This window comes from Cryptotermes secundus, unplaced genomic scaffold (assembly GCF_002891405.2).
Source record: "Cryptotermes secundus unplaced genomic scaffold, Csec_1.0 scaffold330, whole genome shotgun sequence".
NCBI lineage: Eukaryota > Metazoa > Arthropoda > Insecta > Blattodea > Kalotermitidae > Cryptotermes > Cryptotermes secundus.
In genome coordinates, this window is record NW_019734317.1 from 1,405,337 (window position 1) to 1,433,112 (window position 27,776).

A 27,776-nucleotide genomic window follows, 5' to 3' on the forward strand; every position below is an offset into this window, starting at 1 on the left:
TATAAATACATAACATGATCAACTTATTACTATAATATTATTACATTGTTATTTTATTGTCATTTAACAGAAATTGACTCGTGCATTTATTAACAATTAATGAACTTTAATTCACTGTAGAGTGTAGAAAATATACTTCTATTACAATTAAAATAAATACAGTAATTCTACTCATACCTTCAATGTGATACTTGTGTCTGCGTAGCTGCACAGAGGCGACTGATCCGTGGTGGAATCATTGACAACGCAAGTCTCATTTCTTCATCGATGGATTTGAGCCATTCCCTCTGTGATGTCTTAATTTCAGTTAACGTCGAGAAGCCCAATTCACACAAATATGTAGTTGAAAATGGCAATAACACATTAACTGCCATCTCGGAGATAGCCGGGTATCCACTCCTTATTGCTGACCAAAACGTATCCAAAGGCACTTCGAGAAGTTTTAGTTTCAATGTTCTGTCTGCTTTTAAATCTGCGAGTTCCTCTTGTATATTAATCAGAAGATGTTCTGAATTCACAACAAATGGATCACGAACCCAGTCGAAATCTTGTACACTCTCTCCAAAATACTTATTGAATTTCTGCTGCAGCATCTCTAAATGTTCTTTAATTGTGTCCATCACCACTTTATTGCCGTCAGCAAGTGGCCATACAGTCGGGGACATCTCAAACGACCCATCTGTAATTCTCTAACTAGCAACCAAAATTTGCGAACAGCACAGCTGTGATAGAACTGAAACAATTGTAAAACGCGGGATCTCTACTCTTCAAACGGAAGAAGTGACACTATACTGATTTATTTTTGAAATATTTATAATTTTAAATGAAGTCCAACAATCGGTGGGTGCATCCTTACAGGAAGAGTCATAAAGTTAAAGAAGCTCTAACTTCTAACAAACAGGGGCAAATACCAAAACAGCGTTATAAAAGACAGGAAATGCCATGCTAATTCCTGCAGTTTTAGGGTAAAGCACATATACAGAACATGCAGCAAGCATATCAAAGAAGCTGCATAGGTACGAGAAAAATAAAAATAAATCAATAATGAAAACTATGATATAACAACAACTGTGAGTAAACAATTTACATTTAATTTGTTAGACTACAACATTACTGTACATAAAAAATCACAGCATGTAATAAAGAATAAACAAGCATCATCTTATTTCATCAGTGCAGTGGCTGAGAATAAAATACAAGCATATGAAACACGGTAACTTGGATAAAATAAAACGAATAAAATTCAACAATTTCTTACAATAGGTAAAAGTTTGCATCACATCTTTCACCTTGTGATGGCACACTGGTTGTGGAACACTGCCCTAGGCAATGTCCACCTGGACATCTGTAGCATATTCTTGTGAACATCTTATTCTATCATAGTGGTCATCCAGCGATTTTTGAACAGCTTACTGAACTATAAGACTATACCATTAATATTTTGTATATATACTCTGTCTTTTTGAAAATAAATTTTGGAATCTTGTTTATTATGTAACAGACACCTGACCAAAGCTTTTTTCTTCTAGCCTTAAGAGCTCTGTGGATTATTGACTAGAACTGATAATTCTTCCTGCAACTGGAACGTTTCGTGATTGCTTGTTGTGTCCCTTCCAAGTTGTTTGAACCTACTAAAGACCGGGATTTCTTTGGCTTCTTCTGGCATTACATTGGTTGGGGTGCTACTCTGGTGTCCCAGTGGTCTGAGTATTGCCCTATATTGCATCTTCTTTAATTTATATAATTGTTTCTTCTTTATTAAGTTTATTAAATAAAAATGCTCCATATTCCATCCTTGACCTTATAAGTGCCTTATAGGGTCTCATTAAAATTACAGGGCCCACTCCCCACCCAATGTGCAGTAACATAATCAATAAAAAGATTAACTAATATTAAACCTCCATTATTTTGTCCTTATCTTACCATTGAAAAAGCTAAAATGAGAAAACTAAATATACATTAAGGGCCATTAAAGTCTTGTTTATTTATACACTTTTTACATGAATTATTTAAAGGCACTCTCAGTATTTAGCTTATACAGCCGCATATGAAAATGACTGACAAATTAAAAGATTTGGAAGTGACTGTGGCTTAATCAAGGCACTATCTTCACATTTGTCTGAAGGGTCTGATAAAAACTATGAAAACCTGTCATGATAGCCTATATCCTACCCAAGACTTGAACAAAGTACCTGTCAAATACAAGTCTCAAATATTACTGCTATGCCAACTACTCAGATTGCAATATAAAATCATAATACACAGATAGCTAGTAACCCCATTCAAAATTGGGCACAGTCTAAATACTGAAGAATTAGAGTAATCATAATTATATTTATGACAAAATTATGAGCAGATTAAATTTGATGAATACTTAGGCCATGCCATAGCTGAAGCGGTTAGTGACTGGCTTCCCACTGGGGCGGCCCAGGTTCGATCCCAAGTCTGGTCAAGTGGGATTTGTGGTGGACAAAGTGGCGCTGGGGCAGGTTTTCTTCCGAGTACTTCGGTTCCCCTGACAATCTTCATTCCACCAATTGCTCCACAATCAGCCTCACATATCACCTGTGGCTGGTACAATAGGCTAGAAGTGGCCACAGTACAAGGGACTGAGTCCAACCCCACTAGAAATATAAAAAAAATACTATCATTCAGATTTGTCTGTGTTCCCTAAGACATGAATATTAAAAAATTTAAAACCGTAATTCATATGGGTGTGAACGTCCATCTACCACACAAAGAGAACATAAGTTATGGGTGTGTGTAAACAGGATAGTGAAGAGCACAGCCGAACCCGATGTAAAGAAAGTGCCAGGACACTTGAGAAAAGTACATTATGAGGAGCTTCAAAATTTGTACTCTTTCCAAAACAATGTTTGGATTATATTCTAAAGGGTTCTGACAATGGTGGATGACACACAGAATTATTGGGTTTTTTGGACTTTTTCCATCGTCTGGAATTCTAGGTAATAGAGGACACGACATTTCAGAAACTGGATCTGTTTCCATTTTCAGGTGAGAACAGAAGGGATTATCAAATAAGAGAGATCAGATGGATGAGGCATGTAACATGCATGGGAGAGATAAAAAGGAGTGTGGAACTGGGTTCATCCCACTCAGGATAGGATCTGTGGTGAGTTCTTGTGAACACAGCAATGTACTTTCAGGCTATGTAAAAGGTGGTAAATCTCTAGAGTAGATAAGCAAGTATTAGCCTTTCAGAAATATTTCACTGAATAGAACGAGTTTATTCAGTTCTTGCATCCTATTGTGTGCCCATGCACCATTACAATACTGCAATAATTTGAAAAAAATTAGAAGAAAGCTGTAGATTATGCTGAACTCTCTAACTTGTTTAATGTACAACTTCATATTTTGAGTCATTTTTGTGAAGCATTAAAGATTATTATTTGAATGAAAAACGTTTATCATATTGGACTGATGTGAGTTTAAGTATATGATAACCTTGAAAAGAAAGTTATGAAAACATAGAAATAAACACAGGATACCAAAAAAACAGTAAGCGAGATGGAACAAAAGGATAAATGCATCACAGATGTAGAGCATAAATTAATTTAAAAACGAATTCCAACCTAAGACATATAAGAGTATCAGATAAGGCAAAAAATGCACACAGAATTTTGGTGGGGAAGTCTGAGGAGATTGGAGAATGACCTTAAGATATATCAAGGAAGTGGGTTGCGAGGATGGGAGGTGATTTCAATAGCTCATCATGTTCAATAACACAAATGAAAAATGGTCATTTGAAACACAGAAACATACCTTCAGTCCAGGTTACCAATAAGTAGAGCTGTGTATTTAGTACATTCTTTTATTATTATATAAACAAATATTAAAATATAAAATATCAAAAAACCAAAATTTGAATAATTGGACACAATGGAAAAATTGCAGAGGAAGGATGTTTGCCAAAAACACTTTTATACATGTTGGCATGTCTCAGAAACAGACTGGGAAAAAAGGGGTTCCTGCAATGACTCATTTTACAGGTTCATGTTCAGACTTTCAAATCTGAACATAAAAATGCAGAACATTTTAATAAAGTGTTAGACTTAAGCAGCTCTATATCTTCATGTAAGTTCATCATTTGACATCAATGCTTTTTTTGTTTTTTTACATTCTTTGGGTCACCATTATATCACATACTTCAGTGAAGCAGTAGGAATGCAAGAGTATGTTTCCAAACTCAGTGTGCATAGTATTATTTATGATCATCTTTATACCATCACTTCTGTCAAATGTCTTGTTTTTTGGGGTCTCATGGAATTTTTCCTTGAGAAGAAGATACTTATTTTCTGTTATATGTTGGTCATGCTTCAACTGCTTGTAGTAACTTATCACTTACATTCACTCATGGAGCTGAGCCCTTCTTGAAAAACCGCTAATTGTGCAGCCACTCAAGAATTTTCCACCATTTTGTGGAACCCGAAAGTTCATTACCATGTTCACAAGAGTCCTCCACTGGTCCCTATCCTCAGCCAGATCAATCCAGTCAATACCATCCCCTCCTATCACTCCAACATCCATTTTAATATTGTCCACCCAACTACATCTTGGTCTTCCTAGTGGTTTCTTTTATTCTGGCTTTCCCACCAATATCATATATGCTTTCCTATTTTACCACATTCATGCTACATGCCCTGCCCATCGCATCCTCCTTGACTTGATCATTCTGATTATACTTGGAGAGGAGTACAAGTTATGAAGCTCCTCATTATGCAGTTTTCTCCAACCTCCCGTCACTTCATCTCTCTTTGGTCCAAATATTCTCTCAGCACCCTGTTCTCAAACACCCTCAGTCTATGTTCCTCCCTTAATGTCAGAGACCAAGTTTCACACCCATACAGAACAACAGGCAAAATTATAGTTCTGTATATTCTAATTTTTATATTTTTAGACAGCAGATGAGAAGACAAAAGGTTCTGGACTGGATGGTAGCAAACATTATTCAAATTCAGTCCTCTCCTAATTTCTTCCTCAATCAGGTTTCAATTTGTTATAGTAGTTCCAAAGTATCTGTTACCTATCTTTATGTCACGATTTTGCTCTGCATTCTGGTGATGAGACAGCAACATATACTTAGTTTTCTCTGCTGTAGTAACTTATCTCCTTTTAAAAATATTAAGTAACTTAGTGATATTTTTACAGACAGTAGCTATGAATTAGTCTGGTTCTCAGAATAGAGAGTAATTATTTTCTTAAACAGCTGAACTTTGTAAGAGCTAGGATGTTTTCTTAGAGGCAGGAACTGGAATTTTATTCAGATGGATCTTCATTCATTATAGCAGTCAGTCTGTAGAAATATTTCACACTTAAATACCTGACAATACTGATTACCAAATATTTGAAGACAATTTGTTTTTTGCCTTGTCATGAACTATTATTTCATTTCTCTTTACTTGGACAGAACAGGAAATATATTAATTCCAGTCAACAACAAAAACACAGAAGGCACAAAATGAATCTGCACTCACGAAAATAATATAAAATGAATCATTATGTATTTTAATATATATATATACAAATATGTAACTTGTGGAATGCTGAAACACATACATTGTTTACCTGAAAACAGAGATTCTTGAGTGTATAATGACACAAAATACCTATTTAATCCTCAGAGTGCCCCTCTGTTTGTTCATGTTGGTAAGCATGAGTGAAATGTAAGAGGTAAGGAGGTCATCCATCTTGTAACCCAACGATGTCTCACAGAGAAGTTTGGAGCCACGTACCAAATTACCTATCGTCATGTGGAAGTATGTGTTGCCTGATGACCAGTTTGATATTCGTGTGAATGGATGTGTCACTAGAATGTCCTGCACAAAAATTTAAATCCATTAATTTTCCAACATACAATCAAACCTGTAAAGGCTTCACAGAACAGGCATAGTCTACCATTGAGCATTATCTCACCTGACTGCATTCTTTATATTCATTAATATATACTGGTTTATTTAAGAACTAGCATAAGGCCCTGTGAAATTTCAAACAAACATTGTCAAAAATACACATCTCAATGAGTTTTGGACAACAACTACACTTATACTAGATACTAAATTTACAGAATGTGTGTGTGTGATGTGTTAATGGTGTTTAGGATTGAATGAGAATCCATAAGATAGGTATGAATAGTACTACATTTAATAAAAATGACTGAGGGGGAGGAGTAAAATGAACAAGAATAAGAACTACAAATACTGAATTGGAATGTGCAAGAAATCAGCAGCAAATCATGCAGAGATACTCATCAGTTTATGTGACAGCTGTGTTCAAAACAGAAAGTCAAAGAGTATGAAATCACATAAATTGAACATAACTAAAACTCTACTCCCCCTTCTCCCTACCTCACTTGATTCACCAGCAAGCAATATGCATTAGAGTGATATTCACTGAAATTGGTCTAAATTATGTGAGAATATTAAAATTAATTTGCATTCTTCAAACTTGTACATAATGAGGAGTACATATACTAGATTGCTTGAAAGAACCTAGTTATGTAACAGTCAGTATATTCAGTCTTATGGTTGGAAACTTGTGACATGGCATATGATTCCCAATTGTTTTTAATATTATGTCACAGTTGAAAGAGAACTTCCGCAACAAAAATTTGAGAGGGAACAGGTGAGGTAACATACACTATGATCTGTCCGTCGATCACAACAATTCTACAACTCCAATAAATAACTGATAGGCTCAAATCAGTTACTTTTGATAAGATGTTATTTTTGCTATATGTTTTGGTCATTTATGACCCTAATCAGGCATTTATAAACAGTAAAATGCATCTATGTTCGTTACTGGACTGCATGTCACAATGAATCCATTGCTACTAGTCTTATCATGTACAAGTTTTTACTCAGGATTAGAATATTTAAATACGTTGAAATAATAATCTAAATTTAAAAGCTTATTCTTGCGTTTTCAAATTTTGTCCTTTATGGCGGCATGAGTGGGCATTGTTGGTGCTAATGGTTGCATGTGTGTTGTTGTGGGTGAAAATAGGGTATTAGAATTCTTTATCCTTTGGTATAATGTGGGATATTATGTGAGCATGTGCTGCTGGTAATGATGGCCTGGTTTCTTGTTGCTCTGTGCTTTTAGACATTATGTGGTGGACTCATCAGTTTCGTTCTTATTTGTTGTTCTATATTGGTATGCTTTTATGTATTGGAATTGGCTTTATCATGCTGCTTCCTGGTTTTTGTTGAGGTGTAGTTTCATTGCTTCTACTGATGTGGTGTACCCCGTTGTGTTATTGGGAGAAATTCTTGTTTATGTAATGTTGGGAGTATTAAAATATAAGGAGTGGAGTAGGCTTTTCCTAGGTGGTGGTGAGGGAAGTTGAGGTGGTGAGTGATTTATTATGTGGGATACAAATATGTCTGGAATTTAGTTCTTCAATCATGTACTTTGCTGCATTGTACTGTAGCTGTAGGCATGAAACATTCAATTCTTATTAGAGCAGTAACTACTACAATTAGTTTTTCACCTTCCAAATAGTATTATACAAAGACTCACTTTAGACTGTGGATGGATGAGGCTCACTCCATGTTTGTTGATTGCAATCAACAACATTTCTGGATAATTTGGTTCTGTTGTCTGCTTTACCTCAAAAAAAGCTGAACCAAATGTTGGCCATCGATAGATTATTTTCAGGAAGGTTACCTTCGCTTCTTCTGGACTCATACCTTAAACAATAATAATTAGCAATACAATCACAGACTTCATCACATGAACACTTAGCAAACCTTACTACTCAATGATTATTGGCCATAATTATTATTACAAAAGTAAAATTCAGAGAGACTCTCTGTTTTGATAAAATCTGGTCAGATCTTTAAATTAATTTGATTTCTCATGGGACATAATTTAGTAACATGGCTACATAAATTTTTTTGCCTCCTGACACTAATCTAAATGCCCTGTGTATTGTATACATTTTAGTGTATTAAGCATGGGATGGCAAAGGGCTTTTAAAGTATGTAAAGATTTTGGATTAAACATCTGCTTAAATATATGATTATGAAAATAAGCAGATGACAGGAAAGATAAATAAATATATGATTATGGAAGTAAGCTGATGAACAGGAAAATCATAGAGATAAAATGCAATAATCGTGAAAAATAGAAAACAGAAAGTTTTAAATACTCAGGATCTAAAACAGTGATAAAGAGAAAAATATGTTCGTTTAAAAGTTGATACATGTTCATACTGAACCTGTGATAGCCAGTTGGTATAAGTGACTACGCTACAAACTGGATGACCAAGGAATTCCTGAGACACAAGAAATGCTTCATTTTCAGTGCAGAGCGGCATGACAAGCCTGAATGTAATCACAAATGACACAATCTCAGGTAAAGTAACTTACCTGCATCTTGGTTGTATGCAGCAACAATAGAACGTTTCCAATCATTTGCATTCTGTATTTTCAGAAGATCTGCAGGTACTAATTCCCGTAACATCTGTCTGGATAAGCAATGAAATGAATATAAACTTAACATCTTGTATCGCTACAGTACTACACATCTGCACAAAACATAAAACAAATGTTAATTACCCTATCGCAAGATACTATACCACATTACTGTGACCGCTCTGCAATACTGTAATATAACTAGGGAACCTGTGCAGAAAAATTTGTACTGCAATTCAGAAATTATTTCTGATGCCTGTCGAAGTCAAAGTTACTTTACAATTGGCAGTTTACTGTCAATCAGTTTGTCTTGGTGTCAAGCACCTTGAGACCCATGACCATAGATTTTTCTCCCCCAGATTCAACCCTTGCGGTAATAGTCCTTACCTTATGTCCTCCCTGATGAGAAGATGGGTTTGCCTCTTATGAATACATGAATATGTATGTTTGGCCTTTCATCAAGTGTACATTTTGCACATATAGCATGTTACGAAAAATTCTTCCTTTTTCACAAATTCTCTGTCAGTACAGGCTTTGCAGAGCAGATCCTGTCTAACTTACTTATCTTATACTAGTCCTCTCTGATGTTTGTGGTGGTTATATACTGCATTTAATGTGTCTTGGTTCTTGGCTCATATATGACACTACTGCCAACTTCTGTTGGAGGCCAGCATGTGGAAAGAAACTTATATTCCCACACTAAAATGCCTAACTGTTGTTGGAATATTGCATACACAGAAAGCAGTGCACTACTTAAGATCATCTGAATACATAACTATATTCATTCATTCATCAGTAATCTGTCAAGACGACAGGTCCACAGTCTCTTCCAAAACAGTTCCTCCACTTGATGCGATCTAGAGCTTTCTCCTTCAAATGAAATATCTCGCATACATGGTATCTCTGGTTTTGGAAAGAGACTATCCAGGAAAAGTGATAATGTGGTAGTTTTTCCATTTGCTTTCCACATCGCAGTACAACAGCCGTTCAAACCACTCTGGTCACGCCTGTTGCTATACGAACTTGAACCATCTCGAGCATTATTTACTCTGTGCTTCAAGTCGCTGCTGATGACGCTGCTTCCGGCATCAGTTTTTGGTGTCTCTCTTCGTCTGATGCCTACCCTTTGACCTGTCCAGCAAGGGAGGCCCTGCCAGTAGCTACGCTACCGCTGGTATAGCTCTCAGGGTCATTGGCATACTCAAACCCCCTCACCACGATTAGGTGAGTAGCCCCCTCTGCTATCTATACACTTGTTCCAGCAGTCCTGCCAACTTCTGAAGTAATTCTGGAAATCACCTTTCACTAATGTTAACCTTAAACGTCCGAATGTCACATATATAGGTCGCAAGCAGGAACCGGAGTTGGCCGAATGACCTGTATATAGTTCGCAGGACACATGCTCTCTTTGGGAGTGCTGGCAGTTTGACCTTGGGTTGGAAACCAAAACAAACCTACGTGAGGTCATGTCAGTGGTTCATTCCTTAGCTCTGAACAAAGAAATTATTTATCACGGTAATGGTTTCGATATTATTTATGTTTAGATATGACTGTTTATGACCTGGTCAGCCAAATATAGCCCAGCTTTGTTTCGAGAACTGATGAGGAAATATTTATCGGTGCTTGCATAAGAGCACTTGCAAAGCCTTCAAGGAAGTGTGACGCATTCAAGGATTGGTTTTCAGTGGCGAATTATCAGTCAGGAAGTCAGTGTCGGATTGTCTAATATTTCTTTATCAGTCAGAAAGTCAGTGTCAGACTGTCATATATTTCTTTATATATCATTTTTATTTTGTGTCTTGGAAGAGGTATAAACCCACTGAGCCAGTATTACTTTGTGAGTAAAGGCATCTTCGCCACTGCGACTTTCAGTATGTGTCGGACTGGCACTCTTTTGACTAGTATTATAATTACTTTGCATCACTATTTTGCGAACATTACCAACAGGTGAGAGTGTCGCTTTGTCAATCAACATAATTTATTTGATTTTGCTAGAAACCCCCTTACCCCGAGATGATTCTTCAATTGCACAAGCCGAATATCACGGTCAGTGGCGCTTCTTGGGGGAAGGCCAAATTTATCAGGGGGCCCAACTGAGTTGACTGGAGTTGAAAAAGTCATAACACTGGCCAACCAAAGGGAAACAAAGACGTTGTCATGTGTTTCACTAAATAAGAAAAGCAGGAGCACCATCTTCTATTGTAAAAAGTGTGATTTTGTTCTGTGTGAAGTGGACTGTTTTGAGAAGTGCCACGCATGTCAGTGTGACTATCATAGTGAAGTGACTGTGAACTGAAACTGTGAAGTGACACAGTTCAAACTCGCTTACAGTAATATTATTGTATATAGAGTGATTATATTTACAATATCACCAAGTCTCAAAGCTGAATATCACAAGGCGAATATCACGGTCAGTGGCGTTTCTCAGGGGAGGCCAAGGTTACCTGGGGCCCAACTGAGTCGACTGGAGGTGAAACATTCACAACACTGGCCAACCAAAGGGAAACTAATATATATTTGTTCTCAGAATAAGAAGTGCAGAAGCATGCTCTACTACTGTAAAAAGTGTGACGTTGCGCTGTGTGTGTTCGGCTGCTTTGAGACGTGGGTTGCGCTATGCATGTTGGACTGCTTCAAGAAGTAGTACACGCGCACTGAGTGTGAGTTATCATAAACTGTGAAGTTACGCAGTTCATACTCGCGTACAGTCTGAACAAAATATTACTGTACGAGTATATAGTGTGATTATATTTACAATATCACCATGATTCAAGGCTGAAGAAAAAACAACGGGTAAGTCCTTTGGAATTTCATAACATATATAATAAAGATTATATTTTGCAATTCATGACAAAATAATCACAGTTAATTTTCATTTGTAAAAATTGCTCTTCTGTGTACATGTAGAAAAATTTATTGTCTTTCAGGTTGTTTTTAGTTTTTATTTCTATGTTGCATAGAATGGAAAATATGGATTTTTTTCTGACAGTTTGCAAATTTAATTAATCAGGGTGATTTAAATACCGGCCGCAGGGGGTTCCCGGCAATTTAAAAGGCCATACGTTAAAGGTTAAACACTCTTTCATTGCAAATTCAATCTCTGGAAACATGCCAAAATGGTTTCCTTTCATCAATTTAATTTTTGGGAATAGCCAGAGATCATAGGCTGCCAAGTCTGGTGAGTATGGTGGATGAGGAAACATAGTAATTTTTTTATGTGCCAAAAACTAGCAGATGACAAGAGACAGGTGACATGTAGTGTTGTCATGATGCCCATTTTTCAACTTTTCTGGCTGTTTTCATCACAAGTTATTTTGCAAGCATTCCAACAGACCTTTGTAGTATTCTGAGTTCACAGTGGTGCCTCGAGGCACAAATTCAGACCGAATAATTTCTTCAATATAGGAGAAAACGATCCACACAATTTTCACATTCCATTTCAATTGATGTGTTTTCTTTGCTTGTGGTGTGTTCAGTGTCTTCCAGTGACAACTCTGCATTTTTATTTCAGGATTGTAACTGTATACCCAAAATTTGTCTCCAGTGATCAGACGTCATTAAAAAAAACTGAATCTGAATTCACACAATCACACGTCTCCAATGATATCAACAGGCACAGTTTTCTGTTCTTGTAACAAAAGGCATGAAACAAATTTTCCACTCATTTGTCTCATGTTCAAATTTTTCATCAAAATGGGTTGCATTGAGCCAAATGAAATGTTAAGCAATAGATATTTCTTGAATCATTAATCTTCTGTGTGCTTGAATCATTTCATTCATTTTCAACATGCTTTCATCTGTTGTAGAAGATGACAGATGATCTGAGTGTTGTTGATCTTCAGCCAATCCAGTACCACACCACAAAAACATTCAATCAACTTGAATTCCACCTTCTGACCCATAGCAACATCTCCACAAACTTTGACAAGCATTTCATTGGTTTCTGTAGCCATCTTGCCCAGTTTAAAACAAAATTTCACATTTATACTTTGTTCAATTTCACAGCTCCCTATGTCTTATGACACAGATGAGAAACATATGTTCACTCCACTGTCAATAACTGCTGACTCGGTGAGCAGAGCAAGTTGAAACTTGTCAGATGAACCTACAGGAGTGGGGTGGAACATGCTGCACACACTGGCTTCATCTACTGTGTGCTACTTGCAGCCAGGCATGCTCAATCACCGTATTTTTTTTTATCACACCTCATACATTATTAAAAAGGAAATAAAGTGAAAATACATCACACCATAATGTAGTGTACTCTTTAGTTCATTTTTCACCACATTATTCCCACAAGTTTTTTTTTTCAAAAGCTGAATGTGTGTTTTATGTTGACTGGACCTTTTCTAAATGGCACTAACACAGCATTATTTATGATAATAAGATATATGTAAAAATGTATGGAGTGCAATATTAATTTTTTGGGCATTCTGTGTCTCTTTGTTGAATCAGAAATAGTCACTTATTTTTCCAAAGATACCTCACCCGGAGGAATGTTTCTTGCAATCACCATTTCTTCCTACAATGCATCATTTGGAAGATAAGGCATAATTTCTTGGACACCCCAGCACCTAGTTCTTTAAATAAAAAAAAATCAATAATTTTTCAGAGGCTGTACCTCTGAGTTCTATATACAGAATGTCCCAGGAGGAATGTGCCAAACTTCGGGAGGGTGTTCCTTATGTTAAAGTATGCCGATATAACCCAAAACACCTATGTCCAAAGTTGAACGGTTACGGAGATAATGGCCAGAGAAGTGTCAAACTTTGACCGGGGTTACACACTTGTTGATTACAAAATAGATATTAAAACTGGCAGGAATATGTGGATTCTGTAATGTTAATAATGTACGTAACATCAAACTAACTTGTGAGTGACATGAAGCCATAAAATTGAAGTACAAAAAACTCGCATGCCATCTCAAAGTTGTCGTTAAGAGTTCCAAGCACTGTACATGACACATGAATGGTAAGCGATGACGTAACGTGCTGACTGCGCGTTCTGATAAAGCCAACTCCATAAGCACGGATAGGATGAATCACGGCAGTCAAGGACAAACAGAGATAATTCCTCTCAGCTGATAGGTATAATCCGTGGACCCGCTAGAAGACCACACTTTTCTCGGGCCATTATCTCCGTAACCGTTCAACTTTGGACATAGGTGTTTTGGGTTATATCGGCATACTTTAACATAAGGAACACCCTCCCGAAGTTTGGCACATTCCTCCTGGGACACCCTGTATATTTTTTGTATTTACCATTTTTATATGCCATTAAGGGGAAAGAGGGTAAGCCAGATTGATGGACAATGGTGTGTCAGTACACAATATGAGGAACAATTTTGATTTTTTGTGGTGGTTAATTATATTTCTAGGGTCCTGGACATCCATGTTACTATGTTTTTGTATTTACCATTTCTTCACACATCATTTGGATGAAATGGAGAGCAATCACCAAGAATTTGTCAAAAGTGAATGCCCAAAGCTTATGAATGGTGTAATGGAATTATGTATACACATTATGTTGATTTAAGGAGTGAGATCTGCAGTTCTTATAGCAACAATCATTAAGACTGCAGTCTTCTGGAGTATGTGCTGTGTAGTTTGGTAGATGGTTACTAATGTTTTGGAGGAGCTTGTTCTTCCATTTTCTGAGTAGAAATCCTGAAGATGAAGACAAAAGGTTTCTCTGAAATGTGACCTAAATTTGAGGAATGATAACTGCCATATGGTTCAAGATCTTTATATATTACTGACTCTCATCTAAATACTTACAGATTAAATCACACGGAACTACAGAACAAAAATTATCTAGTGGTTGTGCCAATGCACAGCCTTTCTGTTATGTAAGATCATTGCATCAATAATTGCCTGTCCTATTCAGTCTACTGCAATGACAATGAGGAATGCAGGAATATGAAATTTACTTACATGCATTACAGGAAATGCTGAAAATGTGCCATATGGGCTCAGATGCAACTCTACAGCACTTAATATAACCTACATCACTATATTTTAACATGATACATGTACAACACTAAGGGCAGTTATACCTCAGATATTTTAAGATTTTAAGGTTTTACACACATGGACTGCAGTTTTTCTTTAATAAAGTATATCCAATGATGGTCTTGTAAGACTGAAACATACTAGGGTCTCTGTATCACAGTCTACTCAGGCAACAAAAACAATATACCTGGATGGTAACTTGCATTTGATTTTATATGTAGCACATGTTGTATACTTTTAAACTCAACATTTTGCCTACAGACAGACAGCATTTATGGTTTTCAAATGATTCTTAAATAAACTATTATTTTCCTAATGAGCATTAACTCAATGGTCTTTACAATGGAGGCATAACGTATTTTCTCTGAGGCAGAAACTGATTTTTAAATATTATTCAGATAAAATTCAGGATACTGCCTATCAGAATAGTGCTGTCAGCAAGGTGGTAAAGCAGGGAAATGCTATATGCCGATAGAGAAAAAGAATGGGAGACTGTGTCCACTGACATTTCTATTCCAACAGACAGCAAAAGGGTTAATCAATGATGTACATAAACTTCAAAGCAATGGGCTCAACATGTTGCATGAGAAGCCACTAATCTTTTGAAGGCAACTATAGTGCAAATATTTCACACAGAACAGTAATTTATTGGAACTGTCACTAAAGTGTATGCTCATGTAACTTAATAAAATTATGAGAATTACAAACATTACATAACTTACGGAATAGCTTGCAGTTCCTGTTTACTTTCTCCAAATCTGACTCGGTAAACCAGTGCAGCTAAACGGGAAGCTTCATCTTTGCTACATTTGTGATACCCTGAAATACAAGCAGATTATTTGAAGACTTAATTAGTTAGTTAGTTATTTTGAGAGGGTGGATTTCCCCATGCACCGTGACCAGTTTGATCTATTGTGCTTCCCTCTATGATATTCTACCAGTCTCTTTACCCTACCGATAAATGGTGTGTACCATCAGTCCCGCCGAGCAAGCGAGTTCAGCCACTTCCTTAGCGGTGTCTATAATGCTTCCCCCATCTATCAGAGGCCTTAGAGACTACTGTTGGGTGGGAAACGTCCTGGAATTTGGCTCAGCGATCCCCTTTGGGGATATGAGGTTCTTTTACGTGCCGTAAAGTTACGACATGGGACACACAGCTTAAAGTCCCTCCCGGAGGACTTGTTCCCTGAATTTTTCCGCCCTTAAAAATTCGACGACCTCCGCTGGGTATTTGAACCCGCGTACCACGAGTCATGAGGTGGGAACATTACCTCTAGACTACGGAGGCCGCTTTTTGAAGACTTACCTACTATGATAACAAAATCAGAATCAGGGACATATGTCATAGTAACAAGACAGCAGTGAACTGCCTTCCTTAATGTTGAACCTTTTCAATGCCACATTTAGCAGGCACTGGAAAGTCTTGAGTCAGATTTACTTACATTTCAGACATTACACGGTACTCTGACAAGATTACCTTGTTATTAACCAACTAACTCAATGCAGCATCATTTTCTTCAGCAGCTGATATTTACTATTATCCAAAATATTCCCCATTATTTTTGTAACTAAAAGTTCATTACCATGTTCTCAAGAGGCAACCATTGGATCCTATTCTGAGCCAGACAAATTCGGTCCAACATACTATGCTCACATCTATGCCTAAGTCTTCATGTGGTCTCTTTCCATCAGGTTTTCTGAATAAAATTGTTTACATATTTCTCATACCTCCAATGCATGCTACATGCCATACCCATCTCACTCTCCTTGATTTGATCATCCTAAGACCAATAAACAGTACAAATTATGAAACTCCTCTCTGTGCAGTTTTCTCCAACCACCTTTTACTTCCTCACTCTCAAGTATAAATACTCTCCTTAGCACACTCTTCTGAAAACATCCTCAAAATGTGTTCTCTAATTACCAGTTGGACAACTGACTAAGTTCTTCAAATTATTTTCCATGAATCTGTATTTTATTTCTTTGTTTATAGTTTATTTTCTTTTAATGACTCAGGTGTCTCACACAGTAATAAACAAACAAATGAACCAACCAACCAACCAACCAACCAACTCAGTTATGAAAAATTGAATGATACAATGATTGGTGAAAAATGAATAGGAAAGGATATTGCAGGAAGCAGTCCTGGCCTAACCATATGTACTCTACCAGCATTTGCCTGGAGAGCCGAAGGAAAACCACGTAGAATATGTTGGGAAAGGTGGCATGAGATCTGAACCTGGGACCTCCTAAATATAAAGAGGGATTACTGCTCACTCAACCACAATATTCAGCCCCTTAATATGATGCTACATTATGCCAATGTTGGGAGAAGCAGACATCCAACATAGGCAGTGAAAAATGCAAAGGAATAAATTTATTACTGTTGACTATTTAATCATGATCAAAAAACAAAACAAACTCCGTGGTTTTAGTCTGCAGGCGAACTATATCGACCAAGTGACTGCCACTTGTCGGCAAAGTTAGTACCAACATAAATACGAATATACCAGATCGATGTTTCACATTTGAACTTCTACTTAGTTGCTTTTTTTAATGTAGCAAGTACTCAATCAAGTCATTTTATTTTAAAGCTTTCTCTTACTGCATGTTTATAGCCCATTTACAGCATGACCTTCCATTTTACAGTGGTTCTTTAAGGAATTTTTTACACTGGATACCACTGAAATAAATAAACTCATTATACATAGTTAATGTGAACAAGACTTTGAGAGTTGTGTTGTGATGGATAAACAACAATTAGTATAAGTTAACACAAAAGGATGCATCCCTTGAAGATTACCTCGGAGAAGTTTTGGAAGTTCTTGATGGAAGTGAAAGATGAGGTCTGAGTTTCTGTCCTTGCCTGGAACTGTATTTGTCCATAGCTTCTTCATGAAGAATACCTGATATGTAAACTGTGGTGATGTACCTGTAAACAAATTCAGTTTCATCAGACGGGCATAGTGGATGACTCTAAAGTCACCTAATGGTGTGGAATCAACTGCAGAGATGAATGAAATGAGAGGACAGTAATGAACAATGAAACAGGACTGTCAAAAAGAAGTAACTACAATTATCACGAAGGACTATTCTAGTATGAAATAGTATATCACTTACTTGCAATTTTCAGCTTTCAATTATAAGAAACTTATACTGAAAAATGAATAAAAAAGTTAAGAATTAGTATATATGAGTAACAGAAACATATTTCAACTTTAGAACATGTAGCAGTTTCTTGTTTGCTGCATAAACATAGTGTAATAATCATTCTATTAAAAAGGGAAAAAAGAGAAAGAAAGAAAAAAAATAGGAAAATGTGATATAGTGCTGATGGAATAACTACTACTACATTAGGAATTGAGCAGTCTGCATTAACAGCAGTTTCATGTGTGTCCCTTAAGTTACACGCAATGCCATCAGAAAATTCATACTCCAATAAAGCTGTGAAAATTGCACTTTTCTAATGTACAACTTATTTTCAAGTACTGTACAATGTAAGTATGGTAAAGACCTAATTGTAATTTGTGTTTCTCATCCACTTATGTTTTAAGCCTTCAGATTTCAACTTTCCTGTTCCCTTTACCCTAATAATACATGGATGCAACAGTGCTGCTGCATAGAAAAATATGCTATGATATCACGCATGGGACTGTTCCACAACATACATACTGTGCTATAATGATTTTCTGTTATCATAATTTCTGCAACAACTGAACAACGTAGTTAGTTAGTTAGTTATTGGAGAGGGTGGATTTCCCCATGCACTGAGACCTGTATTGGTCCATTGTGCTTCCCTCTATGATTTCTACCAGTCTCTATATCCTACCGGTACTGGTGCTTACCATCAGTCCCGCCCAGCCAGCGAGACCGGCTCTACTAGCTGACAGGTATCTATAATGCTTCCCCCATCTACCAGAGGTATTAGAGACTGCTGTTGGGCGGGAAATGTCCGTTAATTTGGCTCAGTGACCTCCTTTGGAGATATGAGGTTCTTTTACGTGCCGTAAAGCTACGACACGGGACCCACGGCTTAAAGGCCCTCCCGGAGGACTTGTTCCCTGAATTTTTCTGCCCTTAAAAATTCGACGACCTCCGTCGGGTATTTGAACCCGCGTACTATGAGTCATGAGGTGGGAACGTTACCTCTAGACTACGGAGGCCGCTAACTGAACAATGTAACAAATTAATATCATGGAGAAAAATGAAAGAACGATTTCTTTCTTTCTTTCTTTACAGAGATTAAGCAATCCAATGTCTGTAGTGGCCTCAAAACTCTTCTTCCAGAATTTCACTTACAACTCCACATAATCCTCTGCCAACTATCTTCACCCAAATCATCTATATGGTATTTCCAATCTTCCTATATGTAAATTCTCTCTTTAACTATATTAGCAGCCCTAAGATTCTTTACTATCCTAATATTTCTTGTTTTGCCTAACCACACATGTCCAGTTAATAGTCTGCGGCTCTAATTTCTGGTACTCTGATTTTTCTGTTTCTATGACTCCATGTCTAAATCTTACTACTGCTTTTTACCACTGATTTAACAAAAGATATTATGCAATATTGCATGTATGTTTAAGTTTTAACACTTGCATGAGTAATGGCTAACCAAGAGATACTCATATTTTTTTTAATCTAAATGTCAGAGGATTAAAAAGGTTTTGTTCTAAAGACATAAAGTGGCACAGTGATACATTACCTTCTGTTTCCGTTTTCTACCATGACGATCCTCAAATTCTATGTTACTTCCAGCTATATCAAATTACTCACCATCCCGTGATGGACGTGCTTTTCTTATCCAGTCTGTCAGGTGTCGAACAAAATCAAAGAAAAAGTCTCCCTCTGGCACTGAGATCACTTTGTCTGCAATCTTGACAAACAAGCTGAAGCCTTCACTAGACCTCAGGTTCAGGCGCTGAGATATATTTTGACAGAAGTCTTTTGCCCTTGTTGAGGAATCAACTTCAAATGCCTGTCATAAGCATCTAAGCATTAATATTATAAGAACCACAAAATGTATACAATAAAAAATTTTACATTACTAGTATTACAAACTGTATATTTATTTTTTAACCCTGTAAGTGTTGGCCGCACCATAGCTCAAGTGGTTAGTCACTGGCTTCCCACCACGGTGGCCCAGGTTCGATCCCGGGTCTGGTTAAGTGGGATTTGTGGTAGACGAAGTGGTACTGGGGCAGGTTTTCTCTGAGTACTTCGGTTTCCCTTGCCAATCTTCATTCCACCAACTGCTCCACAATCACCCTCACCTATCATCTGGGGCTGGTACAATAGGCCAGAAGTGGCCACAGTACAAGGGACTTAGTCCCACCCTACTATCAAAAAAAAAACCTGTAAGTAAATAACTTTCATTTCAGTTCTCATATTCAAATATTTCTCTGATCTCTGCAGTTCATTCAAGAAGAAAGTGGCAGAATAAAAATTCTGCAATTGGTTGTGGTTGTTTTCAATACTTCAATACTGAGAAACCTTCAAATTGCTCTGTTAATTAAGTGAGTGGATGGAACATTTGTATTTGTGCAGGGTTTCTAAAACTGGGTTGGTTGTGTCTCAGTAGGTGTCAATAATAATTTGCATTTTCAACTGGCTACTTTTGTATATATGGTATCTTTCTATCTTTCTATGGTATTCATATGTGGTCCCCTTCTTACAGTTCTTAAAGATGCCCAAGGTTTCTTCCACAGCCTCTATGTATGACATGTTCTAATATGTGCTGGGCATACTCATAATTGTGTGCATGTACTCAGTTAACAGTTAGACTCCCCCCCACCCTTATGCACCTCACCATATCCAGAACCACCTAGCCTATTCGTGACACACCAGTACAGATGGCAGCTTCCTAGTACACACAGGTGCTATGCAATCCAGCATCAGCAGACGTATAAATACAGAGAATATCTTATAAGTGTACATATAAAACAAGAAACAATTTTTCTTTAAACACAGGAAATTTTCATATGTGTTACAGAAAACTGAACTGCCCCCAATAATAACAACACTCATCAAACAAACAAACAAAACCAGCCCCTACTTTGTATGAACAGTAATTGTCTACCACAAATTCAAGGCCAACCTTCCCCAGTGAGAACAGTGCAATGAAGGATATTTGTGAACTAGACAAGACAGACAGTGTTCACTGCTATACGTTCACATGCAATATCCAAAATTTGCAACTACAACTAACACCACAAATGTTAAACTACAGTAATATATGAGACAGCTCATTATAGTATACAGTATATAATATGCCAGTGGATCCACTTGGCTTACCTGTAAATTTATGCTAAGTGTATGATATGTTAAATGTAACTATAAACAGAGGCTGAAGATGGCACATGTGTGCTGAAATACGTCATCTTAGACAACAACCCCATCTACTGGAAACAGTGGTGTGTTGACAAAGAATACAATAAATATTATCTCTAATACAGTATTGATGCAACAAACACCACAATCATTGGCAAATCAAGTTTTGGATGATCTGTGATTCAGAGTGACATTACTGCTCAGCATTTTCTGCGTGCAATGAAGCAATGAGCACTGAAGGTAAGACTTAAACTCAGACGTATGGTTTCACTAAGTTGGTTATAACAAATTTTTTCTCAATAGATTCCACCTTTTCAAGGAACATTTTTTTAACAGCAGTCCTATTGGATTTAACTTACATAAAATTGGTACATTCATATCAGAAACCTTCCTTAAAAATAAAGATTTTACTAATAACCGTTAAAAACTAGTATGAAGTTGCTGAACATAAGTACTGTAGAAAAGTACCAATTCTTGCACTGAGAAAAAATGTCAAATATTTTCCCATTTCTCTACTCTCAACTCACAGCAAAACAGAGGATTCTCATGAACCAGTACCTATCATGGCCAGCAGCAGACTGCGACAAAGATCACTGTAATTAAAAGCCTAGGTGGGAAAAATAAAAATATTATGGAAAAAATTATGATGAATACGATTTTAATGATAGTAATCCATACCTCATCTGTATCATCAGGGAAATAGACCTTGTGGAAGATCTGTGTTGTTTTGTGCTGAATGGCTTCCACCTCCACCTGATGGGGTGGATATTTCCTCTGTCCATTCCTAAGGGTCTTTTGAAGTCGTTGCAGAGAATCCTGTGATATGGGATGCCTTCGTGTTCGCAGGAACAGAGTCAATTCCTTAAAAATATGAATTTATAATCAATAAATCTATACACTGTTATGATACAGATGCATCTTGGTCATCACTATTATTTTACATACTCCAAGGATTATTAGTGTAAGAGTTCAAACTTACTAAACATATTTGATATTACCAATATACAGAGTTTGTCCGGAAAGTAACGCAATTTGTTTTTTCCTGCCGCTCCTCCTGGTCGCAGCGCGTTCGGACCGGTTGGGAAGGGGGGGGGACTCTTAGCTTCACAACGCTCCCAAGCTCAGTCTGCTCTGAGCTCTGGGAGCGTCAGGATCACTGTTTCCGTGAACCTCTTTTAGTGCCTGTGTCACGGCGCGCAATGGGGAAAACTACTGAACAACGTTACGCGATAAAGTTCTGTGCTAAACTGAACAAAAGCCTCGCCAACACCCACCAAATGATTCAAGAAGCCTACGGGGACTCTGCTCTCTCCTATTCTCAAGTCTCCAGGTGGTTGAAGTTGTTTAAAAATGGCCGGGAATAGGTGGAGGATGACCCCCGCTCTGGATGGCCGTCAACCAGCAAAAGTGACAAAAATGTGTCTCGTGTTCGTGATCTTTTAAATACTGATCGTCGAATGAGTGTTTGGATGATAGCAGAGACTCTCAGTATTCCGAAAACCACTGTGCACGACATTGTTACTGACAATTTGCACATGCAGAAAGTGTGCCAAGTTGGTCCCCAAATTGTTTACTGATGACCACAAAAATAATCAAGTGACAACTACAAGTGAACTTTTGGAATGTGTGCAAAACTAACCTGACTTTTTGGACAATGTCATTACCGGCAACAAAACATGGGCCTTCGAGTACAACCCAGAGACAAAGCGCCAAAGCTCCGAATGGCACACCTCGGAGCCCCCTCGTCCAAAGAAAGCAAGAATGAGCAAATCAAAAGTGAAAACCATGTTCATTGTCTTCTTCGATGCCAAGGGTGTGGTCCAAAAAGAATTTGTACCCCAAGGGCAGACAGTCAACGCTACCTACTATGTGGAAGTGCTCGACAGATTAAGAAACAGGGTCGACTGCACTCGAAAGGAGATCGCCGCTACCTGGCAGCTGCACCGCGACAACACTCCCAGCCACACTGCTCTGTACGTCCGGGAGTTTCTGGCAAAGCACAGCTTGGCAACATCTCCCCAGCCCTCCTACAGTCCTGACCTGACTCCAGCAGACTTCTTTTTGTTCCCGAGGATCAAGACCACCCTGAAAGGAACCCATTTTGGAACCACTGAAACGATCCAATCCGCTGTGACAAAGGCTCTAAACGAGGTCCCCGTCGACGCCTTCCAGGACGCGTACCGTGCATGGGAATGTCATTGGAAAAAGTGTGTGGATGCCCAAGGAGAGTACTTTGAAGAATTTAAACGTTTGTAACGATATCTCGAATAATTTTTTTTATGAACTTAATTGCATTACTTTCCAGACAAATCCTGTATAACAGAAAATTTTCAGGATAATTTTCGATGTTATTTTTTATATATTTTACAATAATTTCATGGTCTAAATTCATATACTTAAAATGTTCCCATTTTCTGCTTAAAGTGTTCAGCACTGGCTTCCTGGATATTGTCTCCTTATCTTACTCACCTCCACTTTTGAAGAATATTCTAAAAAATCACAACTCTTCAATCAATCAACATATCTGAATGTTCTAAAACACTGGAGTATGGAGGGATATAAAGGAGGCATTTGGTACTAATTACTAGGCCTGTGTGAGTCTTGAATTTTTTTAGATCACATCAAGAATAAGAAGTTCTGGGAAGAACTAACCATCTATTTTTCTTTGATATGTCACGCACCACATAGAAAACAATGCCTCCAACAATTCATTGCTGCAGGAATGTGTTTACTGTGCCATTGCCTAGCAACGATAGGGTGATATATAACATGGACTGTACAGAAAACAATTCATCCAACAATTCTTATATTGTTGCTTGTCTTCGTTTCCATGGGATCATGTCCACTGAGCCACTGCCCAGCAACAGTATGTGAGGATACACATACAGACAGAGACTAATAAGAGGGATTTATGAAGTATGTGGCTCAGATGGGCTCAGGTGCCATATATACACATCAGATTTCATAAAGGCTGGCTCAGGGGGAGTTCACAGATGCACAGACACACAGAAAGACTAAGAAGTCTTCATTTCTACTCAAATATTCATTTGTCAATCTTGACCTTCAATAATTTTCTGATAATTGCTTTCGCTTTGCCCATTTGAGTCACATCAAAAGGGATCAGTAACATATTTTTCCAAACAGATGCAGAGTGTTTGCCTTTTCATTTCTAGAGTTGCAAAACTATGGGACAGACTATCTTCATGAATCTGAATATGTACATATATACCATATACCGTGGCATGTAGACCCATTGCTGGCCAATGACTGCAAGATATGCAAATATACAACAGCCATTACTAAGTAACAGCTTCGCAAACAAGCATGTTTCCATGGCAACAACTGGATACAGGAACAGAGGAATGGTTTCTTCTGTAAAGTCCACACTGAGATGTTATATGCAGGATAGTTAATAAAGTGAAGTCACTTGAGTAAAGTAAAGTGAAGAGTAGCTGGTTGTTGAGTGAGTGAGTTTGTTAGAGAAATGCTGAGGTTCAGCTGTTGTGAGCTGTTGCTGTGAGAAGCTGGTACCTGAGGCCAGGGACAATTCAGGAACCAAGAGAAAGAGGAGTGTCTGCCGTTGAAAGCTGCTACTGAGAAACAGCTAATGAAGCTGCGACTGTGGACGAGAAGGAGAGGGAGGGAGGGGGGGGGAGAGTGAGTGAGTGAGTGAGTGTGTGTGTGTGCGCGCGCGTGCGTAATAGTGAATTGTAAAGTGTAGTCACACATTGTATCAAAGAACCCAATAAATCTAATTACCAATCCAAAACCCATCTATAGCCACACACTCTAGCATGTGACGATATATGATATTCTTAAAACATTTCATGTTATGGACAGAAATATTTTCAAGTTCAGAAGCCACAAGCTGCCATGAGTTTACCCAAGTATATTCATAGTTACAAAACAAAGGTAGTAATTCACCAATTTATGATATCACAAGATTCTGTGCTAATGCAAATATAAAAAATGCCATAAAAATGTCAGATTATATCAAGAAAATAAGTTCTAATATGAAACAAAACCATCATGTGTCACAGTTATGATTCACACTTAAGATTGTAGTGACAGAACATGCAGAATAAATAAACGGTGGTAAAGCATTAAGAAAATACTGTGTCTTCTGTGGCAAACATCCAGGAGACACAACAAAAATGGAACTTTTGCACCAATTCCATGTGAAAATTGATGTCTGTATGGATTAAAGGACAGAATTTCACTAAGCGACCTTCAAACTTTTAGGCAATGCTGATCAAATGCTAGTGTATTTCAGTATTTCACCTAATTACACCATTGCTAATATAGGTGCAAAATATGCTGTCATAAAACATCAGACAATGAAAAGATGCAAGTGTCTGCAATGCTGACAGAATTGGCAGACAGCACCACACTACCACTGTACATATTTATCTGAAAAACTGTAAGAAAGACAAAGTTGTCTATGGGACTAACAAGCATGTATCAAACTAAGGAATGGATGACTGAATAAATTTACGAGTGACTGGTCACATTGAGAAAATGGGGAATACTTGTGCTGGTTGCATTTAAAGGTTATTTAACACCGGAAGCAAGATCTGTGATTCATGCAGTGAATACTGACTTTATAATACCTGGAGGGATGACCTCATAACTATGTGTTCTAGAAAATACACCTTTTAAGGATAATTTGAAACAATTATATTCCAAATAGCAATTAGTGGAGTACCATGTTCTGACACCAATTGGGACAATAAAGAAATCCAGCGCAGAACTGCCATCGCAGTGGATTAAGATCATGACACTGGATCTCTCCATAAGTGACAGCCAATTGATTTAAAAAGTGCTACATGTATGATGAAACTGATGGGAGAATGAGGAAGAAAGTATGAATTTTGGTGGGAAATGAAATGTGGGAAATGAGGCTGGCATTGTAAATTATTACAGTGGAAAGTGGTCAACTAGAGAAAATCCTTCTTTCTCATCTCAATTCTTAAATTTTTCCAAACTGTACTTTATCTCATCTTGAACTTAAGAAGTCATTCTCACACATGCCTACTATTTACATAGTCACCATGCATGCTGTTACTATTAATAAGACTTAACTGTACCGTCGTGTGCAACATAAGTTTTAAGCAATGTTTTGCTACCCTGTAAGATTCGAGGTTTTCACAGCAGTGATTATGAAGAAAGCAGTCTTCTGGAATATGGCGCCATATATATATTGTGTTAACCGACGTTTCGGAGGAACGTATCGCCTCCATCTTCAGGGTAGAAGAAAAAAGAAGAAAATATGCAAGCGAGGAACCAGCGTGAGCAGGTGCTAACAGACATTAGTGTTGGTTAACACAATATCTACATGGCGCCACATCCCAGAAGACTGCTTTTTTTGCTACCCCCACTGGAGTTATTTGCTTTCTGGCAAGAACCACTGTCTGGAAGATCTTCAGTAACTGTATTACATGATAAACAGCACTTGTTATACCCAACCATCTAGAACATAACACATTCTAGCTCCAGTTTTATTATTCCATTTTTAGGTATACTGAGACCTATTACAGATATTACAAAACAGTAACATTCTACTGATTCAGAGATCTTCCCAAGCTCCTTTTTTATTTTCATCTTACATATCTGTTCTCATAGGCTTCCAGATGTGAAATACTGGACCTGCTACCAGTCAATGGGATCTACAGTAAGTTAATTATTAAATAATAAAACAAAGGGTATTCATAGTAGATGATGCTCATCAGGACACATTACAACTCTGTGATGATGGGTGTATGAAAGGCACTTTAAAGATCATACAGCTAATATGGCAATAGTTCTCAGTATGTTAACATGATCATCCATAAATGCACTGTCAATTAGTGTCCCTTTTGAAGCTTTCAAATTTTTCCTTACTTCACAGATAAGCATGGGAAAATTTTCAATTTATCTATTAAACATCTGCCATATGAAGTGGTTACAAATGCTAAAACACAGAGAAATAACAATCATTTTTGTGAAAGACTTATCACATGTATATCAAGTACTAACATATCGGAAAGAGTAAAAAAGATTTAGACTGATTAGTAATTTGACAGTCACGAGAAATGTGTATGTCCACATTCTGTGCTAAAATATTGTAACCATTGGTAGCTACAACCTTCTCACTGTATTGTGTTTAGCAACATTTTGGGAACTACTTTTGACAGCAAACCTTGAGCAAGTTCTGGCTACAAGCAAAGAGCCCAGTTGCAAGCCACATCAGTTCCCAGCCACGTTCCTCACTGATCCTGTTTCTGTTGTCTGTCAGCTGCTTCATGATCTGACAGTAGATCTCATCACGCAGGATTTCCTGCAACATTAGTCATCAAGTTTGATTAGCATGGTTAAAAAAATACAGTTGTTAATAAACCACACAATGAAAGTAGCAACAGTAGCAGCAGCATCACATAAAAACATTGCAATGCTGACAAACCAATAAACCAACAGTGAGCACTAAAAATTTCAAACAGGAAATGTCCCACATTGCAAATATTTATTACCATCCATCTTGGGGAACGAATATGAAGTTCTTTATTGAAATAGAGAAATAATCACAGATAAGAAAATAAATCATAATAAGCATAAAATAACCAAAACAAAGCAAAGTATAAATACGTTGGTAAGGCAATAAGTAAGTTACAAATGGATATAGAACTTAAACAAATAAGGGTACTGATTTGAAAAATGCTTTTAATTCTCAACGTAATCTCCCTGTACATTGAGGCACTTGTCCCATCGTTTCACAAGCCCCTGAAAACCAGCAGTACAAAATTCTTTGGGCTGCTGTTGGAACCAGGCGGTGACTTCCCTTTCTACAGCTTCATCATCGGGAAAATGTCCAGCTGAAAGATGATGTTTAAGAGGGCTGAACAAATGGAAGTCACTTGGAGCATGGTCGGGGCTATACAGAGGATGCTCAAGGACTTCCCACTTCAAATTTCTCAGCATTTAATTTCACTTGTTGGCAGTATGGGGACGCACGTTGTCATGCAAG

At 37.5% G+C, this 27,776-nt stretch overlaps 1 protein-coding gene across 1 annotated transcript in view; it reads right to left on the reverse strand.

Annotated features, from left to right (window-relative positions):
• Window positions 1-5,505: 5,505 nt before the first annotated feature.
• LOC111868553 (myosin-VIIa) overlaps window positions 5,506-27,776 on the reverse strand; it is a 109,994-nt gene continuing 87,723 nt past the window's right edge. Inside the window, exons 33-40 of the mRNA XM_023859298.2 lie at window positions 26,955-27,092; window positions 21,455-21,637; window positions 19,223-19,424; window positions 17,250-17,378; window positions 15,169-15,265; window positions 8,391-8,488; window positions 7,540-7,709; window positions 5,506-5,837 (exon numbers count right to left, since the gene is read on the reverse strand). Coding sequence (XP_023715066.1) covers window positions 5,628-5,837; window positions 7,540-7,709; window positions 8,391-8,488; window positions 15,169-15,265; window positions 17,250-17,378; window positions 19,223-19,424; window positions 21,455-21,637; window positions 26,955-27,092 — 1,227 coding nt within the window. The 3' untranslated portion in view covers window positions 5,506-5,627. The remainder of the gene's footprint in view (window positions 5,838-7,539; window positions 7,710-8,390; window positions 8,489-15,168; window positions 15,266-17,249; window positions 17,379-19,222; window positions 19,425-21,454; window positions 21,638-26,954; window positions 27,093-27,776) is intronic.